The sequence below is a fragment of the Stomoxys calcitrans genome, chromosome 2 (genome assembly GCF_963082655.1).
Source record: "Stomoxys calcitrans chromosome 2, idStoCalc2.1, whole genome shotgun sequence".
Taxonomy (NCBI): domain Eukaryota; kingdom Metazoa; phylum Arthropoda; class Insecta; order Diptera; family Muscidae; genus Stomoxys; species Stomoxys calcitrans.
The window spans coordinates 107,478,987-107,502,612 of record NC_081553.1 but is presented as its reverse complement, the minus strand read 5'-3'; the positions used below and the strand labels follow the sequence as shown (position 1 = coordinate 107,502,612).

At 40.1% G+C, this 23,626-nt stretch overlaps 1 protein-coding gene across 4 annotated transcripts in view; it reads left to right on the top strand.

The window, feature by feature from the left end:
* The window catches only part of LOC106084618 (uncharacterized), a 464,287-nt gene that overhangs the window by 234,566 nt on the left and 206,095 nt on the right, over positions 1–23,626 (top strand). For 3 of the 4 annotated variants that reach the window (XR_001220845.2, XM_013248439.2, XM_013248438.2), the window contains exon 2: positions 47–79. The exons of the other annotated variant lie outside the window; for it this stretch is intronic. Coding sequence is in view for 2 of the 3 variants with exons in the window: in XM_013248439.2 (XP_013103893.2) it covers positions 47–79 (33 nt within the window). In the remaining variant the exon portion in view is untranslated. The remainder of the gene's footprint in view (positions 1–46; positions 80–23,626) is intronic. 4 annotated transcript variants of the gene reach the window in all.

Here is a 23,626-nt window from a genome sequence, read left to right as displayed (position 1 = left end):
AGTTTTTTCAGTTTGTATTTTGTTTTTTTTTTTCCTTTTTTTGTAGGACATGCTGTCAGCAGGAGATTATTTGTTGTCGGTAAGCAAATCTACAAATTGAACCCAAAAGGATTGAATCTAACCTATATAGGATATAGAAATTTAAGTAAAAAAACCTCAGCAAAACGATTCCAAAGGCTTATAAACTTTTTCGTTTAAAATCTATTTTTATGAACCATAATAAAAAGCTACAATGATAATAATAGATCATAATTAGCCTTTGAAGAAATGGAATTAAGTTGAAGAAAAACAATTTTCTATTGATATTCATCACGAAAAGATGGGGGGTATATTCATTTAGTCATTCCGTTTGCAACACAAAGAGATATACATTTAAAATCCTGCAAACTATTTCTAATCATCGCAAAATTTTAAAACGATTGTGTCTGTCGGTATGTGGGCCCATCTGTCCGTCCGTGTGTCGGACAGTTTTAATCAAATACAAATCCAAATTTTGCCCATGAACATTCTATTAAGGAACAGGGGCAAACTTCTCACATATCAATGAGCGCAGTCCGACTCAAGTTTTAAGCTCAATGATAAGGGGCCTACTTTTTATAGCCAAGTCCGAATGACATGCAGCAGTGAGACACCTCTTTGGAGAGAATTTTTTACATGGCATAGTACCTCACAAATGTTGCCAGCATTAGAAGGGGAAAACCACCGCTGAAATTTTTTTTCTGATGTTCTCGCCAGGATTCGAAGCCAGGCATTCTGGCGTCATAGACGGATATGCTAACCTCTGCGTTACTCCAGATTCACTCCAGATTTAGTCAAGCTACAGTTTTTAACCCTTCGATACATGATGAGATCTCTAGGGACCTTTTCCAACTTTAATTAGCTAAAACATACAAGTTTTTTGATGTAGAGTGTCGATACCTCTTGTGTTGCATAAATTAATTGTTCTGAATCGATTTAAACTCGGGTCGATCCGATTCATTGTTTAAAAGCGATTTTATAAAGCTTTTTCTATATTATCTGAGGTCATGTGGGACAACATCTAAGTCTTTTAGAGTTGTATTGGGATTTTATTGAGATTTTAGTAAATACTTGCCGAACCGAGCCCGCTCCGCTGCGTCTTCTTCAACTCTCGAATATCTGTTTAGGGTGGAGATACTTCGCCCTTAATGCGGATATCGAATTCATGCCATTGTAGTCTATGACGCTGAATGTGTTCGAATCCTGGAGAGAACATCGGACAAAGCGGTGGTTATCCCCTCTTAATGTTGGCGACATTTGCAAGTTACAATGCCATGCATGGTCATTTAGAAAATGTTCCTCAAAGAGGTGTCGCACTGTCGCTCCCTTAACATCCCTCTAACGCTGGCAACATTTGTATAGTACCTCACAAATGTTGCCAGCGTTAGAGCCATGTAAAACTTCTCTACAAGGAGGTTTCGCACTGCGGCACGCCGTTCGGACTCGACTATAAAAAGGAGGCCCCTTATCATTGCGCCTAGACTTGAATCGGACTACACTCATTGATATGTCGGAAGTTTGCCCCTGTTCCTTTGTGGAATGGTCATGGGCAAAATTTGCAGTTTGCAACATTGAGTTTAAACTTGAATCGGAAAGCAATCATTGATGTGTGAGAAGTTTGCCTTTGCTTGGATCCTAGTGTTTTAAAAAATTAGGGCAATGAAAAGCGATTTTTAGGGGAGGGATGGCACCTCAGACATTTCGACTCAAATTTGGATATTAAATTCGTGCTGCACTTCCAAATTCCTTTAATTTGAGCCCCATATTGCCATGGTAGGTAAATAAGAACCGTTTGGAGGGTGTTTTGGGGCTGGGGCGGCCACCGGCACTTTGCACTAAAAATAGATATCAAATTCGTTCTTTATTCCCAACGGAAATGAAGTTCAGTATAGGGGGAGCTTTAGGGTGTACCCCATAATACTTGGCTACAAAATTGGATATCAAATTAGTTTTGTACTCTCAAATACCTTTCATTTGAGTCCCATATTGTCATAATGGGTCAATAAAGCTATTTGAGGTATTTTTAGGAGGAAAAGTGCCACCTAGACTTGAAAGCAAATTTTACTGTATGATTGCCCAAAAAGTAATTGCGGATTTTTCATATAGTCGGCGTTGACAAATTTTTTCACAGCTTGTGACTCTGTAATTGCATTCTTTCTTCTGTCAGTTATCAGCTGTTACTTTTAGCTTGCTTTAGAAAAAAGTGTAAAAAAAGTATATTTGATTAAAGTTCATTCTAAGTTTTATTAAAAATGCATTTAATTTCTTTTAAAAAATCCGCAATTACTTTCTGGGCAACCCAATAATATCCATAATCTACTCCCTAATACCTTTCATTTGAGTCCCATATAGCCATGGTCGGCTAATATGCCCATTTGGGGGTATTTGGGGGTGGGGCGACCTCCCATTACTTGGACTTAATGTTTTATGCCATATTTGTAATCTACTGAATAATAATTTTCATTTGTATCCCATATTGACATGAACTTCGAATATATCTATTTAGAGGAGTTTTGGGGTTGGAGAGCCCGCTGGATACATGGAGTCAAATTTAAGTACAATATTCGTTTTCTGGTCTCCAATACCTTTCATTTGATATCCTTATTGTGCCCATCGGAGCGCTTTCGGATATGGGTGGAGATTTTGGGGTAAGGGGGAGGGTCCGTCTCCATCTGATATCTAAAAACTTTATAACCCATGTGAACTTCCACAAAAACCTACACAATCTGAGAAAATTTTAGGAAAATCGATTCAGCCGTTTTTGCTTCTACGGAACAAACAAACAAACCGAGTGTCATAGTCATAATGGGTCATATGGCCATTTGGGACGTTTTTTGGGGGTGGGGTGACCCCATACACTTCGATATGATTTTGTATGCCAGATTCGTATCTACTCCCGAATACCTTTTATTTGAACCCCATATTGATATAGACGTTCAAAATGTCTGTTTGGAGGAGTTTTGGGGTTAGTTCGGCTTCCTGGGTGCTTGTACCCAATTTTTAATACCATATTCGTATTCAACTCTGCAATACCTTTCATTTGATCCCATATTGTCCTTATCGGTAAAATTTTGATTTTGGGGGGTGTTTTTGGCATAAGGGGGAGGGACCGTCCCCCTCCCGATATCAAAAAATTATAAAGCCTTTTCCTTCTTCCTGACTATATTCGTAATCTACTCCCGTATACCTTTAATGCTCGTCCAATAAACCTATTTTAGGCTGAACTTAATGTCTTTTCATACCCACCATCGTAGGATAGGTGGTATATTTATTTAGTCATTCCGTTTGCAACACATCGAAATATCAATTTCCGACCCTACAAAATATATATATTTCGGATCGTCTGTCCGTCCATCTGTTGTAGACACTCTACAGCCTTCAAAAATTGCGATATTGAGCTGAAATTTGGCACAGATACGTCTTTTTGATGCACGCTGGTTAAGTTCTTGAACGGGCCAAATCGGACCATTTTTGGATATAGCTGCTATATAGACCGATTTTCCGATAAAGGGTCTAATGCCCATAAAAACTTTATTTTTCATACCATTTTGCTGAAGTTAAAAACAGTGAGTATTTTATATTTTAAGACCTCCCGACAACTGACCCAAATATGGTTCAGATCGGATTATATTAAGATATAGCTGACATATAGACCGATCTCCCGATAAAGGGTCTGAAGACTATAAAAGCTTTATTTATTACACGATTTGGCTGAAATTTAAAACAATGAGTAGTTTTAGGCCTCTCAACTTCGAACCTAAGTATGGTTCAGATCGGACTATATTAAGATATAGCTACCATATGGACCGATCTCCCGATAAAGGGTCTGAAGGCCATAAAAGCTTTATTTATTACCCGATTTCGCTGAAATTTACAACAGTGGGTTATTTTAAGCCTCCCGATATCTGACCTGAATATGGATTAGATCGGACTATATTTAGATATAGCTGCCATATAGACCGATCTCCCGATAAAGGATATGAAGCCCATAAAAACTTTATTTTTTATCCGATTTCGCTGAAATTTGGAACAGTGCGCAGTTTTAAGCCTCCCAAAATTCGACCTAAATATGGTACAGATTGGACTATATTTAGATATAGCTGACATATAGACCGATCTCCTGATAAGGGGTCTGAAGCTCTTAAAAGCTTTATTTTTCAACCGATTTCGCTGAAATGTGAAACAAAGAGTTATTTTAAGCCTCCTGATGCTCGACCTAAATATGGTACAGATCGGGCTATATTTAGATATAGCTGTCATAATGACCGATCTCCCGATAAAGGGTCTGAAGACCATAAAAGGTTTATTTATTGTCCGATTTTGATGAAATTTAGAATATTGCGCAATTTTAAGCCTCCCAAAATCCGACTCAAATATAGTACAGATCGGACTATATTTAGATATAGCTGTCATATAGACCGATATGATACAATGAGTTATTTTAAGTTTAGATCGGATTATATTTATATATAGCTACCATATAGACCGATCTCCCGATAAAGGGTCTGAAGGCTATAAAAGCTTTGTTTTTCATCCGATTTCGCTGAAATGTGAAACAAAGAGTTATTTTAAGCCTCCTGATGCTCGACCTAAATATGGTACAGATCGGGCTATATTTAGATATAGCTGTCATAATGACCGATCTCCCGATAAAGGGTCTGAAGACCATAAAAGGTTTATTTATTGTCCGATTTTGATGAAATTTAGAATATTGCGCAATTTTAAGCCTCCCAAAATCCGACTCAAATATAGTACAGATCGGACTATATTTAGATATAGCTGTCATATAGACCGATCCGCCGATAAAGGTCTGAAGCCCATAAAAGCTTTATTTTTTATCCGATTTCGCTGAAATTTGAAACAGTGAGTAGGTTAGGACCTCCCAACATCAGACCTTAATATGGTTCTGATCGGACTATATTTAGATATAGCTGGCATATAGACCGATCTGCCGATAAGGGGTCTGAAGCCCAGAAAAGCTTTATTTTTTAATCGATTTCGCTGAAATTTGCAACAGTGGGTTATTTTAAGCCTCCCGATATCTGACCTGAATATGGAATAGATCGGACCATATTTAGATATAGCTGCCATATAAACCGATCTGCCGATAAAGGGTCTGAAGCCCATAAAAGCTTTATTTTTTAACCGATTTTGCTGAAATTTGGAATAGTGGGTAATTTTAGGCCTACCAATATCTGACCCAAATATTATTCAGATCGGATCATATTTAGATATATCTGCCATATAGACAGACCTCCCGATAAAGGGTCTGAAGCCCATAAAAGCATTTTTTTATCCAATTTGACTGAAGTTTGAAACAGTGAGCAGTTTTAGGCCACCCCTCATCCTACCCAAATCTGGTAAAAATTGGACTGCATTTAGATATAGCTGTCATATAGACCGATATGCCGGTTAAGGGTCTGAAGGTCATAAAAGCTTTATTTATTACCCGATTTTGTTGAAATTTGAAATACGATACCACTCACTGTCCGTGCCGAATTTAGGTGCATACGTTATCCAATTTTCATCGGATTGTGACGAAAGGGGGTTTACATAGGTGGTGGGTATTCAAAGTTCGGCCCGGCCGAACTTAATGCCTTTTTACTTGTTTTTTTGTCAAGTTAATTATTTCAAACAGCACCATACTTGATTTTAAATAAATTTTGTATTAATGCCCGTATTTTTTTTTTTTGTTGCTAAGGCTAATTTCTGATTAAAGTGCTTGGGAATCAAAATTGCAAATTTGCCCATGAATATTCCATTAAGATGGAAAATAATAAATTCCAATTTCTTCAATCTCCCACTTGCCTAACCATCACCTTTTTCACCATTTCCTTCTATAAATTGCTCTTTATTAATTCCTAAACTAATTAATTTTTCACTACGATCCACCTTAATGATTTCATTTCCAAAGGGAGTAGGCTTCCATTGAATGAAAAATTTCTTATCTTATCCATACAATTGTATTTAAATAAAACTTAAAAGTTTGCCGGTAATATCATTTGAAATTTCTTGGTATTAAGGCTTAGTTGGAAATCAACGTTTTCAAACAAGGGAAAAGCAAAACGCAATTTAAGTAAAGAATCGATTTTTCAACATTCGCAATTATTCCCATGGCCTTAACCATTGTTTAAGACAAGCAAACAAACGCTGAAAGGACAAATGATATCAAAAGAAATATTTAACTACATTCAAACGTTTAAACACACGCAGCCACACGCAGCCACACACCAATACACGCACACGCACACACTCATAAATACACATTCTCTGTTTGATTCTATGGGTTTTGAAGGATAATGAAAACATTGTAGCAACAGACTTTAATTTAATGGAATAAACAAACACACCAGACACTAATTAAAGTCCAAATAGTAAGCAATGAGGTTGGGTATCAGAGATTTTCGACTAAGTTGCAGACAAGAAAATGTACACACTTTTTTTAACAATGTGGTGTAGAAGAGATTGGAATTGGAATTTGGTAGCCACTCAAGGCCAATATATAAATGGGATGGGAAATTCAAAACGTGGAAAGTTGCGTTAGGTTAGGTTTAAGTGGCAGTATGCCATCAGACTCGCTTAGACGTATTCGTCCATTGTGATACCACAGGAGATACCAGAGGAATAGAAGAAGAAAGATGCCTTCTAGTTCCTAGTGTTGAACCATCCTGATCACTTGGAAAAGCAGAACAACTTGCGAATGTTCACATCCGCTAAATCAGCCAAGTTCTCAGAGAAATGGGAACCTTAAGTGGAACCCCTTCTGACTGCCAGTGCGAGACACATACACAGCAGATGCTCTATAGTCTCATCTTCCTCGACATCCTCACAGCGTCTGCAAGAGACGTTACCTTGAGTCCTTAACTTCAGTTTGTCAATATATTTTCCTGTCATGACGTACACAATAACTGAGATATCTGTTCCGGCCAACTATAGTAGAGCGGTATTTCTCTTCAAGTCTAGATTAGGACACATAGTTTTTATGCCCACCACCGTAGGATAGGGGGTAGATTCATTTAGTAATTCCGTTTGCAACACATCGAAATATCAATTTCCGACCCTATAAAGTATATACATTTCGGATCGTTGTAAAATTCTAAGACGATTTAACCATGTCCGTATGTCTGCCCGTCTATCCGTCTGTCCGTCCGTCTGTTGTAGTCACTCTACAGCCTTCAAAAATTCAGATATTGAGCTGAAATTTGGCACAGATACGTCTTTTTGATGCACGCTGGTTAAGTTCTTGAACGGGCCATATTTGGACATAGGTGCTATATAGACCGATTTTCCGATAAAGGGTCTATGCTTTATTTTTCATCCGACTTAGTTCAAATTTGAAACAGTGAGTAATTTTAAACACAGAGTGGCAATGATACTCGAGATGACAAGGCGAGTTATTGGCGCCTTCAAATAACCAATGGCCGAAATCAGCGTCTGTTCCCAGGTTAGGGGCGGCTGGCGGCGTGCGTCTGATCTTGGAGCAAGCGACTCGCCACAACGAGGGATACGTGTGCAATCCCACAAAACCCATGCAGTTGGGGCGCTGGGCCAGTAACCCGCCCCCGGAAAAACTGAGAACTACTATGAGAAACAAAGGAATAATAAAAACGGACCCCCCACTAAACGTTGACGACCCACGCAAACGAAAAAAGGACCATGATTTGCGGATCTGCACCTGGAATGTCCGCACTCTTTGTAGAGAAGGTGCTGTATACGCGCTGGCGGATATATTAGAGAAGTACAAGGCAGATATTACCGCCTTACAGGAAGTACGATGGACTGGGAATGGCATCACTACAACACCAAAAGGTGACGAACTATACTAAAGCTGCCATAACACGAGGCATGAATTTGACTGTGGATTTGTGGTTAGTCGGAGACTGAAACACCTTGTAAAGAGTGATTTGTTAAGAGCTTGATAACTTTTTTTTTAAAAAAAACGCATAAAATTTGCAAAATCTCATCGGTTCTTTATTTGAAACGTTAGATTGGTCCATGACATTTACTTTTTGAAGATAATTTCATTTAAATGTTGACCGCGGCTGCGTCTTAGGTGGTCCATTCGGAAAGTCCAATTTTGGGCAACTTTTTCGAGCATTCCGGCCGGAATAGCCCGAATTTCTTCGGAAATGTTGTCTTTCAAAGCTGGAATAGTTGCTGGCTTATTTCTGTAGACTTTAGACTTGACGTAGCCCCACAAAAAATAGTCTAAAGGCGTCAAATCGCATGATCTTGGTGGCCAACTTACCGGTCCATTTCTTGAGATGAATTGTTCTCCGAAGTTTTCCCTCAAAATGGCCATAGAATCGCGAGCTGTGTGGCATGTAGCGCCATCTTGTTGAAACCACATGTCAACCAAGTTCAGTTCTTCCATTTTTGGCAACAAAAAGTTTGTTAGCATCGAACGATAGCGATCGCCATTCACCGTAACGTTGCGTCCAACAGCATCTTTGAAAAAATACGGTCCAATGATTCCACCAGCGTACAAACCACACCAAACAGTGCATTTTTCGGGATGCATGGGCAGTTCTTGAACGGCTTCTGGTTGCTCTTCACTCCAAATGCGGCAATTTTGCTTATTTACGTAGCCATTCAACCAGAAATGAGCCTCATCGCTGAACAAAATTTGTCGATAAAAAAGCGGATTTTCTGCCAACTTTTCTAGGGCCCATTCACTGAAAATTCGACGTTGTGGCAGATCGTTCGGCTTCAGTTCTTGCACGAGCTGTATTTTATACGGTTTTACACCATGATCTTTGCGTAAAATCTTCCATGTGGTCGAATAACACAAACCCAATTGCTGCGAACGGCGACGAATCGACATTTCACGGTCTTCAGCAACACTCTCAGAAACAGACGCAATATTCTCTTCTGTACGCACTGTACGCATTCGTGTGGTTGGTTTAATGTCCAATAAAGTAAACTGAGTGCGAAACTTGGTCACAATCGCATTAATTGTTTGCTCACTTGGTCGATTATGTAGACCATAAATCGGACGTAAAGCGCGAAACACATTTCGAAACGAACACTGATTTTGGTAATAAAATTCAATGATTTGCAAGTGTTGCTCGTTAGTAAGTCTATTCATGATGAAATGTCAAAGCATACTGAGCATCTTTCTCTTTGACACCATGTCTGAAATCCCACGTGATCTGTCAAATACTAATGCATGAAAATCCTAACCTCAAAAAAATCACCCTTTATTTACTCTGGTGGATGAGAGGCTAGCCACACTCCGCATAAAAGCCAAATTCTTCAACATCAGCCTTATTTGTGCCCATGCCCCGACGGAAGACAAAGACGAGTAGACCAAGAGAGAGAGCGCCTAGAGAGAGAATATGACCGCTGTCCCGCCCATGATATTAAAATCGTTCTGGGAGATATTAATGCGAAAATAGGTAATGAAGCCATTTTTGATCTAACAGTCGGAATGTTTTGCCTCCACAAGATAACGTCTAGTAATGGGTTGAGGCTGATAGATTTCGCCGCAGCAAAAATCATGGTAGTTAGTAGCAACAGATTTCAACATAAAAATATTCACAAAGCCACATGGCTATCACCCGATCAAAACACGAGAAACCAAATTGATCACGTTGTGATAGATGGAAGGCATTCATCCAGCGTGTTAGATTTACGATCGATCCGTGGAGCGAATAAAGATACGGATCATTACCTTGTTGCAGCAAAAGTTCGCACCCGTTTGAACGTGGCGAGGAAAGTACGATCTGACACTGCACGGAAGCGGGACATTGAAAAGCTGCAAACACAACAAATGGCAGCGGCATACTCCACTCGACTGACCCAACTGCTTGATGAAAGCACTCCTTGTTCCGATGATATAATGGCGCAGTGGCAAACTATTGCCCACTCCATGGAAAATGCCGCGAAATCCGCAGTTGGGTACCGGAAGCCTCCTCCAAGAAACCCATGGTACGACCAAGAGTTTCGAGATTCTATAAAAACCAAGAATGCGACATATAGAGCAACCCTGCAATCAGTAGCCAGATGAAGGAGAGGTATTGGGAGAAAAGGAGAGAGCAGAAACGTTTATTCTGCAGAAAGAAAAACGAAATGGAAAGACGTGAGTGTGAGCGAATTGAGATGTACAGGAGTCAGAATGAAGTCCGGAAATGCTACCAAAGAATTAAACATCAAACCGATGGCTTTGGTGCAGACACATCCTCCTGCAGAGACAAAGAAGGAAATCTGGTAACTGACACAGATAACATGCTGAGGACATGGAAAGAACATTTTACCCAACTGCTAGTGTCCGATGTTGGCGCGTGAAGAGGATACCGCAGAACCAATCCCTGATGATGGTATAGAATGTTTTCCTCCTAGTCAGAATGAGGTCCGAGTAGCAGTGACCCGACTAAAAAACAACAAGGCAGCAGGAGCCGACGGGTTACCCGCTGAACTATTTACGACCGGAGGCGACACGCTGATAAGGCAAATGCACCAGCTTATCTGCACAATCTGGCTAGAAGAACGCATACCCGATGATTGGAACCTCAGCATACTATGTCCCGTACAAAAGAAAGGAGACAAGACGGAATACAATACTACAACTACAGAGGAATAAATCTCCTCCCCATCGCATACCAGACACTCTCGAGCGTACTGTGTGAAAAATTGCAACATAAAGTCAATGAGTTAATTGGGCCCTATCAATGCGTCTTTAGACCAGGTAAATCCTCCCTTGACCAGATATTCACACTGCGCCAAATCCTGGAAAAGACCCGAGAAGGAAAAATCAACACCTACCATCTCTTTGTTGACCACAAGGCCGCACTAATCACAAAAGAACACATGCTATTAGCCTATGCCGACATCGATATCATAGGTCGGTCACCGGAAGTAGTTTTGCACAACCGAGCAGATAAAGAGAATAGAGAAAGTTGGGAACCACAACTTTGAGACAGTCAGTAACTTTATCTACCTCGGCACCGCCGTAACCGAAACGAATGACACCAGTTTTGAGATTAGGCGAAGAATAATACTGACAAACAAATGCTACTTTGAACTAAGTAAGCAGTTTAGAAACAAGGCCACCTCTCGACAGACGAAGATTAGACTGTACGAGTACAAGACACTAATACTACCCATGCTGTTATATGGTTCTGAAGCATGGTTACTTGTGAAAGCAGATGAGGCAGTGCTTGGAGTATTTGAGCGAAAGATTCTTCGTAAAATATATGGAGCAGTTTGCGTTAATGGAGAATTTAGGCGACGTATGAACCACGAGCTGTATGAGCTGTATGACGACGATAGCATAGTTACACGCATCAAAATACAACGGCTGCGTTGGCTAGGTCATGTTGTCAGAATTGATGAAGAAGCTCTAGAAAAGAAGTCTTTTGAAAGCAAACACGGTGGTACACACAAACCGGAAAGACCAAAAGCCCGAGGGAAAGATCAAGTTGTGGGAGACACCTCGAAACTTGGTGTCAGAGATTTTAGAATGAGCGCAGAAGATCGAGGCGCTTGGAACGCTATTCTACGTTAGGCTAGTGGAACAAATATTCTGTCATAGCCAATTAAAGTAAAGTAAAGTCGGAGTAATTTTAGGCCTCCCGGCATCTGACCTAAAAATGGTCCATATCGGACTATATTTATATATATTTGCCATATATACCGATATCCCGATTAAGGGTCTGAAGCCCATAAAAGCTGTATTTATTACCCGATTTCACTGAAATTTGAAAAGAGAGTTATCTTTAGCCTCCTGATATCTGACCTTAATATGGATCAAATCGGACTATATTTAGTTTTAGCTGCCATATAGACCGATCGCCAGATAAAGGGTCTTAAGACCATACTAGCCCTAATTTTTAAACGATTTCGCTGAAATTTGAAACATTGAGGAGTTTTAACTAACCTAACATACGACCCAAATATGGTTTAGATCGAACTATATTTAGATATAGCTGCCATATAGACCCATTTGCCGATAAAGGGTCTTAAGCCCATAATAGCATTGTTTTTTTTTTATCAGATTTTGCTGAAATTTGAAACATTGAGTAGTTTCAGGCCTCTCAACTTAGAAACTAAATATGGTTCAAATCGGACTATATTTAGATATACCTGCCATATAGACCGATCTCCGGATAAAAGGTATGAAGCCCTATTTATTGGGATGCCCAAAAAGTAATTGCGGATTTTTTAAAAGAAAGTAAATGTTTTTTTAATAAAACTTAGAATGAACTTTAATCAAATATACCTTTTTTACACTTTTTTTTCTAAAGCAAGCTAAAAGTAACAGCTGATAACTGACAGAAGAATGAATGCAATTACAGAGTCACAAGCTGCGAAAAAATTTGTCAATGCCGACTATATGAAAAATCTGCAATTAATTTTTGGGCAACCCAATATTATCTGATTTCGCTGAAATTTGAAACAGTGGGTAATTTGAGGTCTCCCGACATCCTTTTAAAATATGGTGCGGATCGGGCTATATTTAGGTATAGCTGTCATATAGACCGGTATGCTGGTTAAGGGTCTAAAGCTCATAAAGGCATTATTTGTTATTAAATTTTACTGAAATTTAAAACAGTGAGTAATTTTAGGCCACCCGCCATTCGACCCAAATATGGTAAAAATAGGACTGTGTTTAGATATAGCTTTCATACAGAGCGATCTGCCAATAAAGGGTCTAAAACCCATAAGAGTTTTATTATACCCACCACCGAAGGATGGGGGTATATTCATTTTGTCATTCCGTTTGCAGCACATCGAAATATCCATTTCCGACCCTGTAAAGTATATATATTCTTGATAAGCGTAAAAATCTAAGACGATCTAGACATGTCCGTCCGTCTGTCTGTTGAAATCACGCTACAGTCTTTAAAAATAGAGATATTAAGCTGAAATTTTGCACAGATTCTTTTTTTTTTTGTCCATAATCAGGTTAAGTTCGAAGATGGGCTATATCGGACTATATCTTGATATAGCCCCCATATAGACCGATCCTCCTATTTAGGGTCTTAGGCCCATAAAAGCCACATTTATTATCCTATTTTGTTGAAAATTGGGGCAGTGAGTTGTGTTAGGTCCTTCAATGTCCTTCATCAATTTGGCTCAGATCGCTTCAGATTTGGATATAGCTGCCATATAGACCGATCCTCCGATTTAGGGTCTAAGGCCCATAAAAGCCATTTATTATCCGACTTTGATGAAATTTGGGACAGTGAATTGTTTTAGACCCTTCAAGATCCTTCGTCAATTTGGTCCAGATCGGTCCAGATTTGGATATAGCTGTCATATAGACCGATTCTCCGATTTAGGGTTTTCGGCCCATTAAATGCGAATTCATTGTCCGATGTCGCCGAAATTTGGGACAGTGAGTTAAGTTAAGCCCCTTGACATACTTCTGCAATATCGCACAGATCGGTCCAGATTTGGATATAGCTGCCATATAGACCGATATCTAGGTTTTAGGTTTTGGGTCCATAAAAGACGCATTTATTGTCCGATGTCGCTGAAATTTGAGACAGTGAGTGAGTTAGGCTCTTCGACGTCCTTCTAGAATTTGGCCCAGATCGGTCCAGATTTGAATGTATTGGGTTGCCCAAAAAGTAATTGCGGATTTTTCATATAGTCGGCGATGACAAATTTTTTCACAGCTTGTGACTCTGTAATTGCATTCTTTCTTCTGTCAGTTATCAGCTATTACTTTTAGCTTGCTTTAGAAAAAAAGTGTAAAAAAGTATATTTGATTAAAGTTCATTCTAAGTTTTATTAAAAATACATTTACTTTCTTTTAAAAAATCCGCAATTACTTTTTGGGCAACCCAATAGCTGCCATATAGACGAATCTCTCGATTTAGGGTTTTGGGCCCATAAAAGGTGCATTTATTGTCCAATTTCGCCGAAATTTGGGACAGTGCTTTGTGTTAGGCTTTTCGACATGTTTATGCAACTTGGCCCAAATCGGTCCAGATTTGGATATAGCTGCCATGTAGACCGATATCTCGTTTTAAAGTCGTGGCCCCATAAAAGGAGCATTTATAATCCGATTTCACTGAAATTTGACACAGTGACTTATGTTAGCCTTTCGACATCCGTGTCGTATATGGTTCAAATCCGTTTTTTTTAGAGTACCTACTGTACTTATTAGTATTTGGTCCAAATCGGAACATATTTTGATATAACTGCTATGGGACATAAGGTATGAAATTTTCACCAAATTTTGATGAAAGTTGGTTTACATATACACCCGAGGTGGTGGGTATCCAAAGTTCGGCCCGGCCGAACTTAATGCCTTTTTAGTTGTTTTATTCTAAAAATTTTTTAGCAATTCAATTCTCCGGCTCCGCAGCCCTGCTTTGCACAGTTGTTGGGAGTCTTAAGAGAACACTTCGTGCTTAATTTTAGCCAAATCGGATAAAAATGCAGCTTCCAAGAGCTCAAGAAGTCAAATTGGGAGATCGGTTATTATGGGACATATATCTAAATCTGAACCGATACCGCCCATTTGCAATCCCCAACGACCTTCATTAATAAGAAGTAAATGTGCAAGATTTCAAACGGATATCTATATTCATGCGACCGCTATCGTGATTTCCACAGACGGACGGACATATCATCCAGACGATCAAGAAAATTTATACTCTAAAGTATCTCAGATTATTACTTCGAGATTTTACAAACGTAATGACTTGATTAGTATACCCTCCATCCTAAGGTGATGGCTATAGAAGGATATTTTGATTATGGGTTTGTGTTATGACCCCTAGATAATTTTTTGCATTGTTGGTAAAACTATTTCATATTATTTTTATGCCTTACACTCTTTTCTTGTAGATTAACCCTAAATAATATCTCACTCTAGGATTCCAGAGAAATCTTAAAATATTTATACCAAAAAAACTTTCTCCTTAATATCTTACCTCCTCAAGCTTTAGTAATTTCTCTTTTCATATCACGAGAGCATGCACGATATTAAGCGGAAAACGTTTCTATTTTGTGGCGTTACTTAGAATCACATCAAATTGTGCTCAGAGTATATTCGCATACTGTTTAATTGTTCGAAAAGTTTTGTAACTCTGATGTGAGAAATCTTCAGTTCGCACGAGTTGTGGTGTGACGACTATTTTCCTCCCTCTTTTTTTCCAACCTAATATGGCCAATTGATGTTGTTTTTCTATCGATTTGCCACAAAAGTTTGCGAAACTTAACTAAAGAGAATATTTGCAGAAATGCTTAAGGAGAAACTTTTGATTGCATTTGTAATGTGTTAAGATGCCAACACTAATTGTGGTCGAATTCGGTTTGCCCTCTACTTTGGTTTCCCTCGATTCAAGAACAAATAAAAGGTTTGTTTATTTGTTATGTTAGGGGAAATGCCAAGAGCATATAAGCGACTGTAATTGATAAAAACATTGAGCATAAGATTGTCTATAGAATGCATTGGAGGAGTGAATGAAAAGTGATGCACATGCACAAGCCAATAATTGTTCACATATCTAATGCTTGCCCATGACTGTTCTATGACATGGCTTAACCTTTTCTAGACTGGGTGAGACATCGGCTAATATGCAGTGCCATGATGGAGTAAAGAGTAGTATCCGTTCTTTGCGATGTACGAAATCCTTGTTAATGCTTGTACATCGAAATTCTCCAACAAGGGAAGGAGTATTGCCTTAGCTACTGGCGAGACAAGAGAAATTTGAGTGTAATAAAAATGCAAATTTTGCCCATGAACATTCCACTAAGGAACAGGGGCAAACTTCTCACATATCAATGAGTGCAGTCCGATTCAAGTTTAAGCTCAATGATAAGGGGCCTCCTTTTTATAGCCGAGTCCGAACGGCATGGCGCAGTGCGACACCTCTTTGCAGAGATGATTTACATGCCATAGTACCTCACAAATGTTGACAGGGAGGGAAAAACCACCTGAATAAAACGAGTTTAATCCCGGAGTACTTTTTTGATACTCATTTATTTCTTCAAAATCTCATCCTTATATATAAACTTAAAACTAACTACAAACTAAATATCCTAAGAAAGGCAGGCAAATCTAAAAATAATCACTTTGGGAAAATAAGATCATAAACAAAGACGATAAACATCCTATGCAGATACTAAATAAATTTGTCCAGCTGCAAGCCATATGCTTGCCATTCAGACCGCTGCGTTTTCTGATAATCCCTAACTATTTCCTTATCTACGCACATTAAAAACTATCTTCCACTTATCCCTGTGCGATGCGTTGGCTAGGTAAAAATATAAACTCTTATCACATTTATGCCTGCCCTTAAAACTATCCTTTAAAATAAACAAAAAATGGAAAGTATCTTATCTATTCGTTCTCAAGGCTAAAACATTTCCATGACACACATCAACTAATATCCCATGTTTAGAAATCTAAACATTCTGCGGGCGGCCAAAAATAATTATGAAATAGCTCTACTTATAAACTGTAAAAATTCAGCAAAATGGACTGTAATTCAAATATATATGTTAAAATCTAAACATCCCGAGGACGAACAACAACTATGTTACTTTCTCTTGTTAAATACTTATAGATTACATAACTTAAAAATAATATTATTAAAATAGAGGTAGAGATTAGTGAAATATGACCACTGATGTGATGCCATGATAGCTCCTTAAGGTGGATCGGATTCGCCTTCATCATTTTAATTTCTTCCTCCAATCCTTGAATCGTTGACGAATGATCGATTTTATTGTAGTTTAGCTCGTCCACCATCGCTATGTCCTTCACCTCTCTCAAGATATATGATGTGGAATTATAGGACATCTCAGTTTTTGCTTCTTGTGACGCAGTTAATACGGTTCGTCCAATCCTAGCAGTACACCCAGGCTGGAGAGTGATGATACCTAGGCCTGGTAATTCAAATACTCCTTTAGTGCGCTCAGCACATAGAATATGGGCCGAAACTTGATCTTTAGTTTTAAACAACCATGACCCTCTTGTCTTCAGCTCAATCCAAAAAAATTCCTGTTCTGAGTCTTCAAAAACTGGCAGCCATATTTACTTGTTGGCTTAAGCGCTGCTAGCTCACATGAATGATCGTTGGCGTCTTCCCAGGCCCAGTTGCCTCTGCAAAGAAATTCATCTTCACCAGTTAGCTGACATTGGTTCATCGATGACTGCGACAGTAGATGATAAGCATCCATTTCATAGTTGTAGGCCAGGAACTGCTGTCTTAAAGCTGCTACCATTGCGGTTCCGTTTCTCACCATCGGCAGTGGTACGACGCGGAATATTTCTGCTGATGATTTTTCTACCAAGGGAATCTGCACGTCAATCACTAATTTTTCTTCCACCAGCAGACCATGCGCCGTCATCACCTTGTATATTGCCTGCAAAACATCGTCCTTCTCACCAGGCAACCTTAGTCCTTTAGGTAGCTGATCCTTTATTTTCATCACCTCTGCCTGCAACTGGTTTGGCCGTACTAAATTTGGATTTACTTTTCCATGGTTGATGTCAATTAATAAGCCAATTACCCTGGCTTGAATATGTTCCACTTCAGTAAACAAGCTGCTAAGTTGATCGGCTACCGCGAAGAAGTCCATCGCCTTTTTGAAGAGGGAATAGTCAGTGTTCAGCATCTGACTTATGTTTTGCACCTTCTCATTCAGCTCTTTAAACTGTCCATTTATTTCATCCGTGGTCTTTTTCAGCACATTAAGCGTTGCTTCCACCACAGACGTTTGCTTCTCAGCCAAATATTTCAAGTTGTGCTGATTTTCAAGTACATTTTTCATATTTGCTTCCATACTCTCTCTGTCGTCCGCATCCATTACTCCGAAAAGAATGTGGAAAAGAGACCCAACAAACTCTAAAGGAGCCCTTTTATTTCGTTGGCGTTTTTTGTGTGAGAGTAACAAGTGGTTCTCATCTATAGTGTTCAGTCTGTTCGTCATAATATCCATCTGCGTGTCGCACTGCTGCTCGAACGATCTCAGCCGAACACATAATGATTTACACGCTTCTAGACCCTTATCCAGATGATTCACCGTGACAAAATACCCGTGCAGATCGAAATATGTCATAAGGTTCCATGACGATGTTACTCGGTTGATTCTGCCAATTTTATCCATATAAATGATTGTGTCATTTCCCAATTCTTTTATCGCCCCGCCGGTAATTGAGGTTGACATCGATTGAACACTTGCCATCATTGCCATGATCATCCATAACATCATTGCTACGTTTATTTTTCTTCTTTGAGGTAATTTGCAAATATATGTCTGCGACACTTCAATGTCGGCTTCCTTTTACCACCATTAGCGAATATCTCCAGCGGGCATAACTTGTGTATGGGCCGTTTTAACAACCCCTTTTGTTTAGCGACCTTTACTGTAGCGACTCGAACCTTTCCATCTTTGCCTTTATGTACTTCCGCAATACTTCCCAAAGGCCACCTTCCAGGAGCAGTATTTTCATCCTTCACTATCACCATCTGTCCAACCTTGATATTTGGTACTGGAGTTTTCCATTTTACTCTCTGCTGAAGACTACTCAGATAGTCATTGCGCCACTGTTTCCAGAAATCATCCCGCATTCTTTGAATTATTTTCCACCTGTCTAAAGATCCCAGTTTATTCTCCACGCCTCTTTCTGGAATACTTAGCAATGGTCTTCCGACTACAAAATGTCCTGGCGTTAAAATCTCGCAGTTATCCTCACTGAGTGGACACAAGGGACGAGAGTTGAGAACAGCTTCTATCTGCGACAAAAACGTTGCCATTTCCTCATACGTTAATTTCGTTTCACCAACAACCCGTCTCAAATGGTGCTTCACAGACTTCACGGCAGCCTCCCACAATCCTCCGAAGTGAGGAGCTCCGGGCGGAATAAAGTGCCACTGTATTCGCTCAGATGCTAATATATGAGCCACGTCTGAATTTTGCTGCACCGCTTTGACGAACTCTTTATCCAGATGTCTTGCCGCTCCCACGAAATTAGTGCCATTGTCCGAATATATATGGCTACTTTTTCCTCTTCTACTGAAGAATCGCCGTAGCGCAGCCAAAAACGCTTCTGTTGTTAGATCGCTGACTGCCTCCAAATGTAATGCTTTGGTTGCCATACAAACAAATACAGCTATGTATCCTTTGTAAGCTCGCTGTCCTCTTCCTTTAGACACCTTCATTTGAATAGGACCTGCATAATCAATTCCTGTGTGATCAAATGGATGAGACACACAAACTCTGCTTTCTGGTAGGTTACCCATTAATTGAGCCGCAGTTTCTCGCCTATAACGCAAACATTTGACGCATGACCGAACTGCTCTCTTGATGGCATTTTTGGCACCAATCACCCAATATCTGCTGCGTAGTTCATTTTCCATGAGTTTCGCACCTCCATGTAGCGTTTCTGTATGGATGCCATCAATTATTCGATCCACCAGACAACCTTTCCCCAATAGAATTGGATGCTTTCTGTTGAAGCTTAAACCAGAATTCTCCAGCCTGCCTCCAACTCTCAACACTCCAGCTGCATCAATGAACGGTGTTAGTCCACATATCTTGCTCCTCGTCGGTACTTCGCTGCCATTCCTTAGACACGAAATCTCTAACGAAAATTGGTTTGCCTGCACGCTCGTAATTATTAATTGCTCTGCCTCGTTTATTTCTTCCGCAGTTAATTCATTTTTTCCTGGTTTACGCTGCTTTATACTGTTGCTATACTGAATATTTATTATGCCGTGGTCGATGATCTTGTCAAACAATGTGCAGAATAACAGCCGCCGGTTATCGTATCTCTGCTCCAGTATCTTCCATGCCGCACTGTAGTTCTCCCCTGTCACTTGAAGATGTTGTATTAAGCGAGCAGCATCACCTTTCACCACACTTTTAAGTCGATAAAATTTTTCGACTTCCGATAGCCTTCTGTCCTCCTCTACTAACTTTGTAAATATTTCTTTGAAGGAATTCCAATCGTTGATATACCCACTGAATATGGGCACTTTTAACTCTTCCAATCTAATTAAACTTGTTGATCCTGTATTTTGCATTGTTTCCACACGTTCTTCAATTTCCACACAGACATCCACGTATCTTTCCCTGATACAGTCCCAAGCTTCAATCATGTCTAAATCATCTTCGTCATCATCATCAATAATTATTTCCACTATTGATTCCAGTTGTCCATACTCTGATTGCAACGCCAGCCATTGCATATTTAAATAACTTTTATTCGCAGTTGGCAATCTGCTTTCTATTACTTCCAGCTTTCTTGTAATAGTTCTATACTTCAATTCAAATTTTCTTCTTAGCTTCGACACAGGCTTTTCTTGCTCTCTGCTAATTGCCTGATCTCTCGGCTGGGTGTTACTCTCATTTGCCGTTTGTTCGCTAGGTGCCAATGCAGCTGCACCTTGCGTTACCATTAATTTTTTCTCCGCACTGCCTTGCGTTATCTCTGCGTCCTGATTAGCTGCCACTTTGGCTGAGGCTCCTTTTTCTTGCTGCTCAAACCCTTGCACAATTTTATCCATTTTGCTAATTGCTTCTTCTACTCGTCTTTGCAGCTCCTGGACCTCTTCTTCATGCCCACTGGACGACTTTCCGATATCCTTGTTTAACTTGTTGTAGCCTACAATGATTTCCTGCAGCCACTTTCTATTTTTCTTGACAACTGGCAGTAACATTTCCTCCACATCGAGGTCAACTGCTTTTACTGCCAACAAATGTTCAAGGTTTTTCAATTTCTCCAACAGAGAATCCGATTGACTCCTTGTGAACATTTTTCTTTCAATTTTAAATCACTTACACTGATTCGATACGTGTATTAAATCTTTGTTTATTCTTTACTACTTTGCAAGAATCACCAACTTTTACTTTAAACACACTTAACCGTACCGAAGGTTCGAAGGACCAAATGAATAAAACGAGTTTAATCCCGGAGTACTTTTTTGATACTCATTTATTTCTTCAAAATCTCATCCTTATATATAAACTTAAAACTAACTACAAACTAAATATCCTAAGAAAGGCAGGCAAATCTAAAAATAATCACTTTGGGAAAATAAGATCATAAACAAAGACGATAAACATCCTATGCAGATACTAAATAAATTTGTCCAGCTGCAAGCCATATGCTTGCCATTCAGACCGCTGCGTTTTCTGATAATCCCTAACTATTTCCTTATCTACGCACATTAAAAACTATCTTCCACTTATCCCTGTGCGATGCGTTGGCTAGGTAAAAATATAAACTCTTATCACATTTATGCCTGCCCTTAAAACTATCCTTTAAAATAAACAAAAAATGGAAAGTATCTTATCTATTCGTTCTCAAGGCTAAAACATTTCCATGACACACATCAACTAATATCCCATGTTTAGAAATCTAAACACCACCGCTGAAAATTTTTACTGATGGTCTCGCCAGGATTCGAACCCAGGCGAATCCTCCCGACCCATAGACATACAGATTAAGTGTGAGGGCGCCACTGCAGCTATGAGACTTCAGGCGATGGGAATGATGGATTGAGGATGGGAGCAGCTCATACCAGCGCCGTATAATCGAGGCGACTATAGGAAATCTGGAAGGAAGGGAAGAGGACTGCTGCCAGCGGCAGAGTCGTGGATTGAGAGAACCCTAGTATTGCCATCTGGAAGATCATGTTACACGGATGGATTAAATCTAGAGGACTGAGTGGGCCTGGAGGTATACATTGAGAACCCAGGGACTGAGACCTCTTAAAGACTGTCTGAACATAGAACTGTCCTGCAGGCGGAAATCCGGGCGATCACGGAATGCGTGAGGTGGTGTGGTAGTAACGGGAGGAGGTGGTGTGGTACTACCGTAAGTAGGGCAGCCTTCTGCCTTCATTCACCCTTCTCCTTTATGGCCTGGCACCCAAGCGATGCGGATTTTGCCATCCTCTGAAAAGGCGTTAATCTCCTTCTTACACTCCATGACTTTTTGTTACCTTACCGTCCTGGTTGTTATTGCCCTTATGGCCATTCTGCTGTTGTCTCACGCATTCCGTGGTCGTCCGGATCTCTACCTGCATATCAATGAGTGCTGTCCAATTCTATTTGAAGCTCAGGGATCTCTACCTACAGGACCGTATTATGGTCCGGCAGTCTAAAACAGGCCTCAGTCGCTGAATTCTCAATGTAGACCCCCAGGCCCACTATCCTTCAATCATCCTCGGATTCAGCCCTCATTTCGAGCCTACGGCCCGTCTACATAGCGCCCAATATCTGTGAGCCTTCTCAGTACTCTCCTGAATGTGACACTTCCAATAAAGTTTCCTATCCAAGATCACTCCTAAGTATTTGACCTTGTCAGATATCGAAATCGTTCTATTAAGGAAACATGGTGCGTTAAATTGGCCCACCTTCGTCTTCCTCGTGAACAGGCATATTTCAGTCTTCTCTGGGTTAACATTGACACCTCTGGGTCTAGACCTGTCATATGCCATAAGCAAGACCCTTTTGGCTCATCTGCATAGATCGTTCGGATCCTTACCCCTTAGAAGTATTATAACATCGTATGCGTAGCAGACGGGTTCAAATCCCTCCTCAGTTAGCATTCGTAATAGGTTATTTTTGTGGTCGCTCAAAGGAGTGGCGCAAAAATGCCCCCTATGTCGCGCTTTGTGCCACTTTCTCCCTTATATTTAAGCCACGGGATACCCAATTTATACTCCTCTTCCCTAGCATATGGTTTATCCAGTCTCTAGGGACCGGGTTCACCCGGTACAGGTTTAAGTATTGGATCAGTGTGTCAGTTCGCACATTGTTGAAAGCCCCCTCGATGTCAATGAATACTGCCAGGGTGTACGTTTTGGCATCGAACGATTCTTCTATTTTATGCACAACTTTGTGCAGGACAGTCTCCACCGACCTCCCCTTGATATAAGGATGCTGTTTGTATTTAAGCTGTTCGCTGCATGTCCTACTCTTTATCATGATATCCACAATGCCTTACATGGTTTTGAGTAGAAAGGACTTTAGGCTTATAGGCCTGTAGGTCTTTGGTGTCGCATAATTTGCCCTGCTGGGCTTGAGTATAAACACCACCCTTGCCTTCTGCCATGCTTTCGGAGTATATGCAAGTCCTAAGCACGCTGTGAAAATTGTTGTCAGATGAGGCGCTAGCAAGTCGGCCTCCTTTTGTAGTAACGCCGGAAAAATTCCATTGGTCAGGGTGACTTTAGCCTAAAGGCTAAACACTGTTTGATAAACCTTGGATCAACCTCATTCTTCCGGTGTCTTCGTGAGTTCCGTCGTATCCTGTGGAAAATGAGTTTTCATCAAAAACCTCAACACGTCCTCCGATGTCTCTGCTCTCACTCCCATGTCGTCAACTTACACTTCGGTTTGGACAAGGGTTTTGGAGAGAAACTTTTTCATCATGATGGCGTCATTAACGCTATCGATCTGGTCACAGAAAAGCTTACAGGAGGCACGTTTTGCCATTCTGGTTATTTTATTTTATTCCTTTGATGGATCAAAGCTAGAGGACAAAGTGGGCCCAGGGGTTTACATGAAAAACCCAGGGACTGACATCTGTTTTAGACTGCCTGACCATAATAAGGTCCTGCATGCGGAGATCCGGGCGATCACGGAATGCGTGAAGTGGTGTGGTGTTTACGCGAGGACGTCGAGTGTGAAC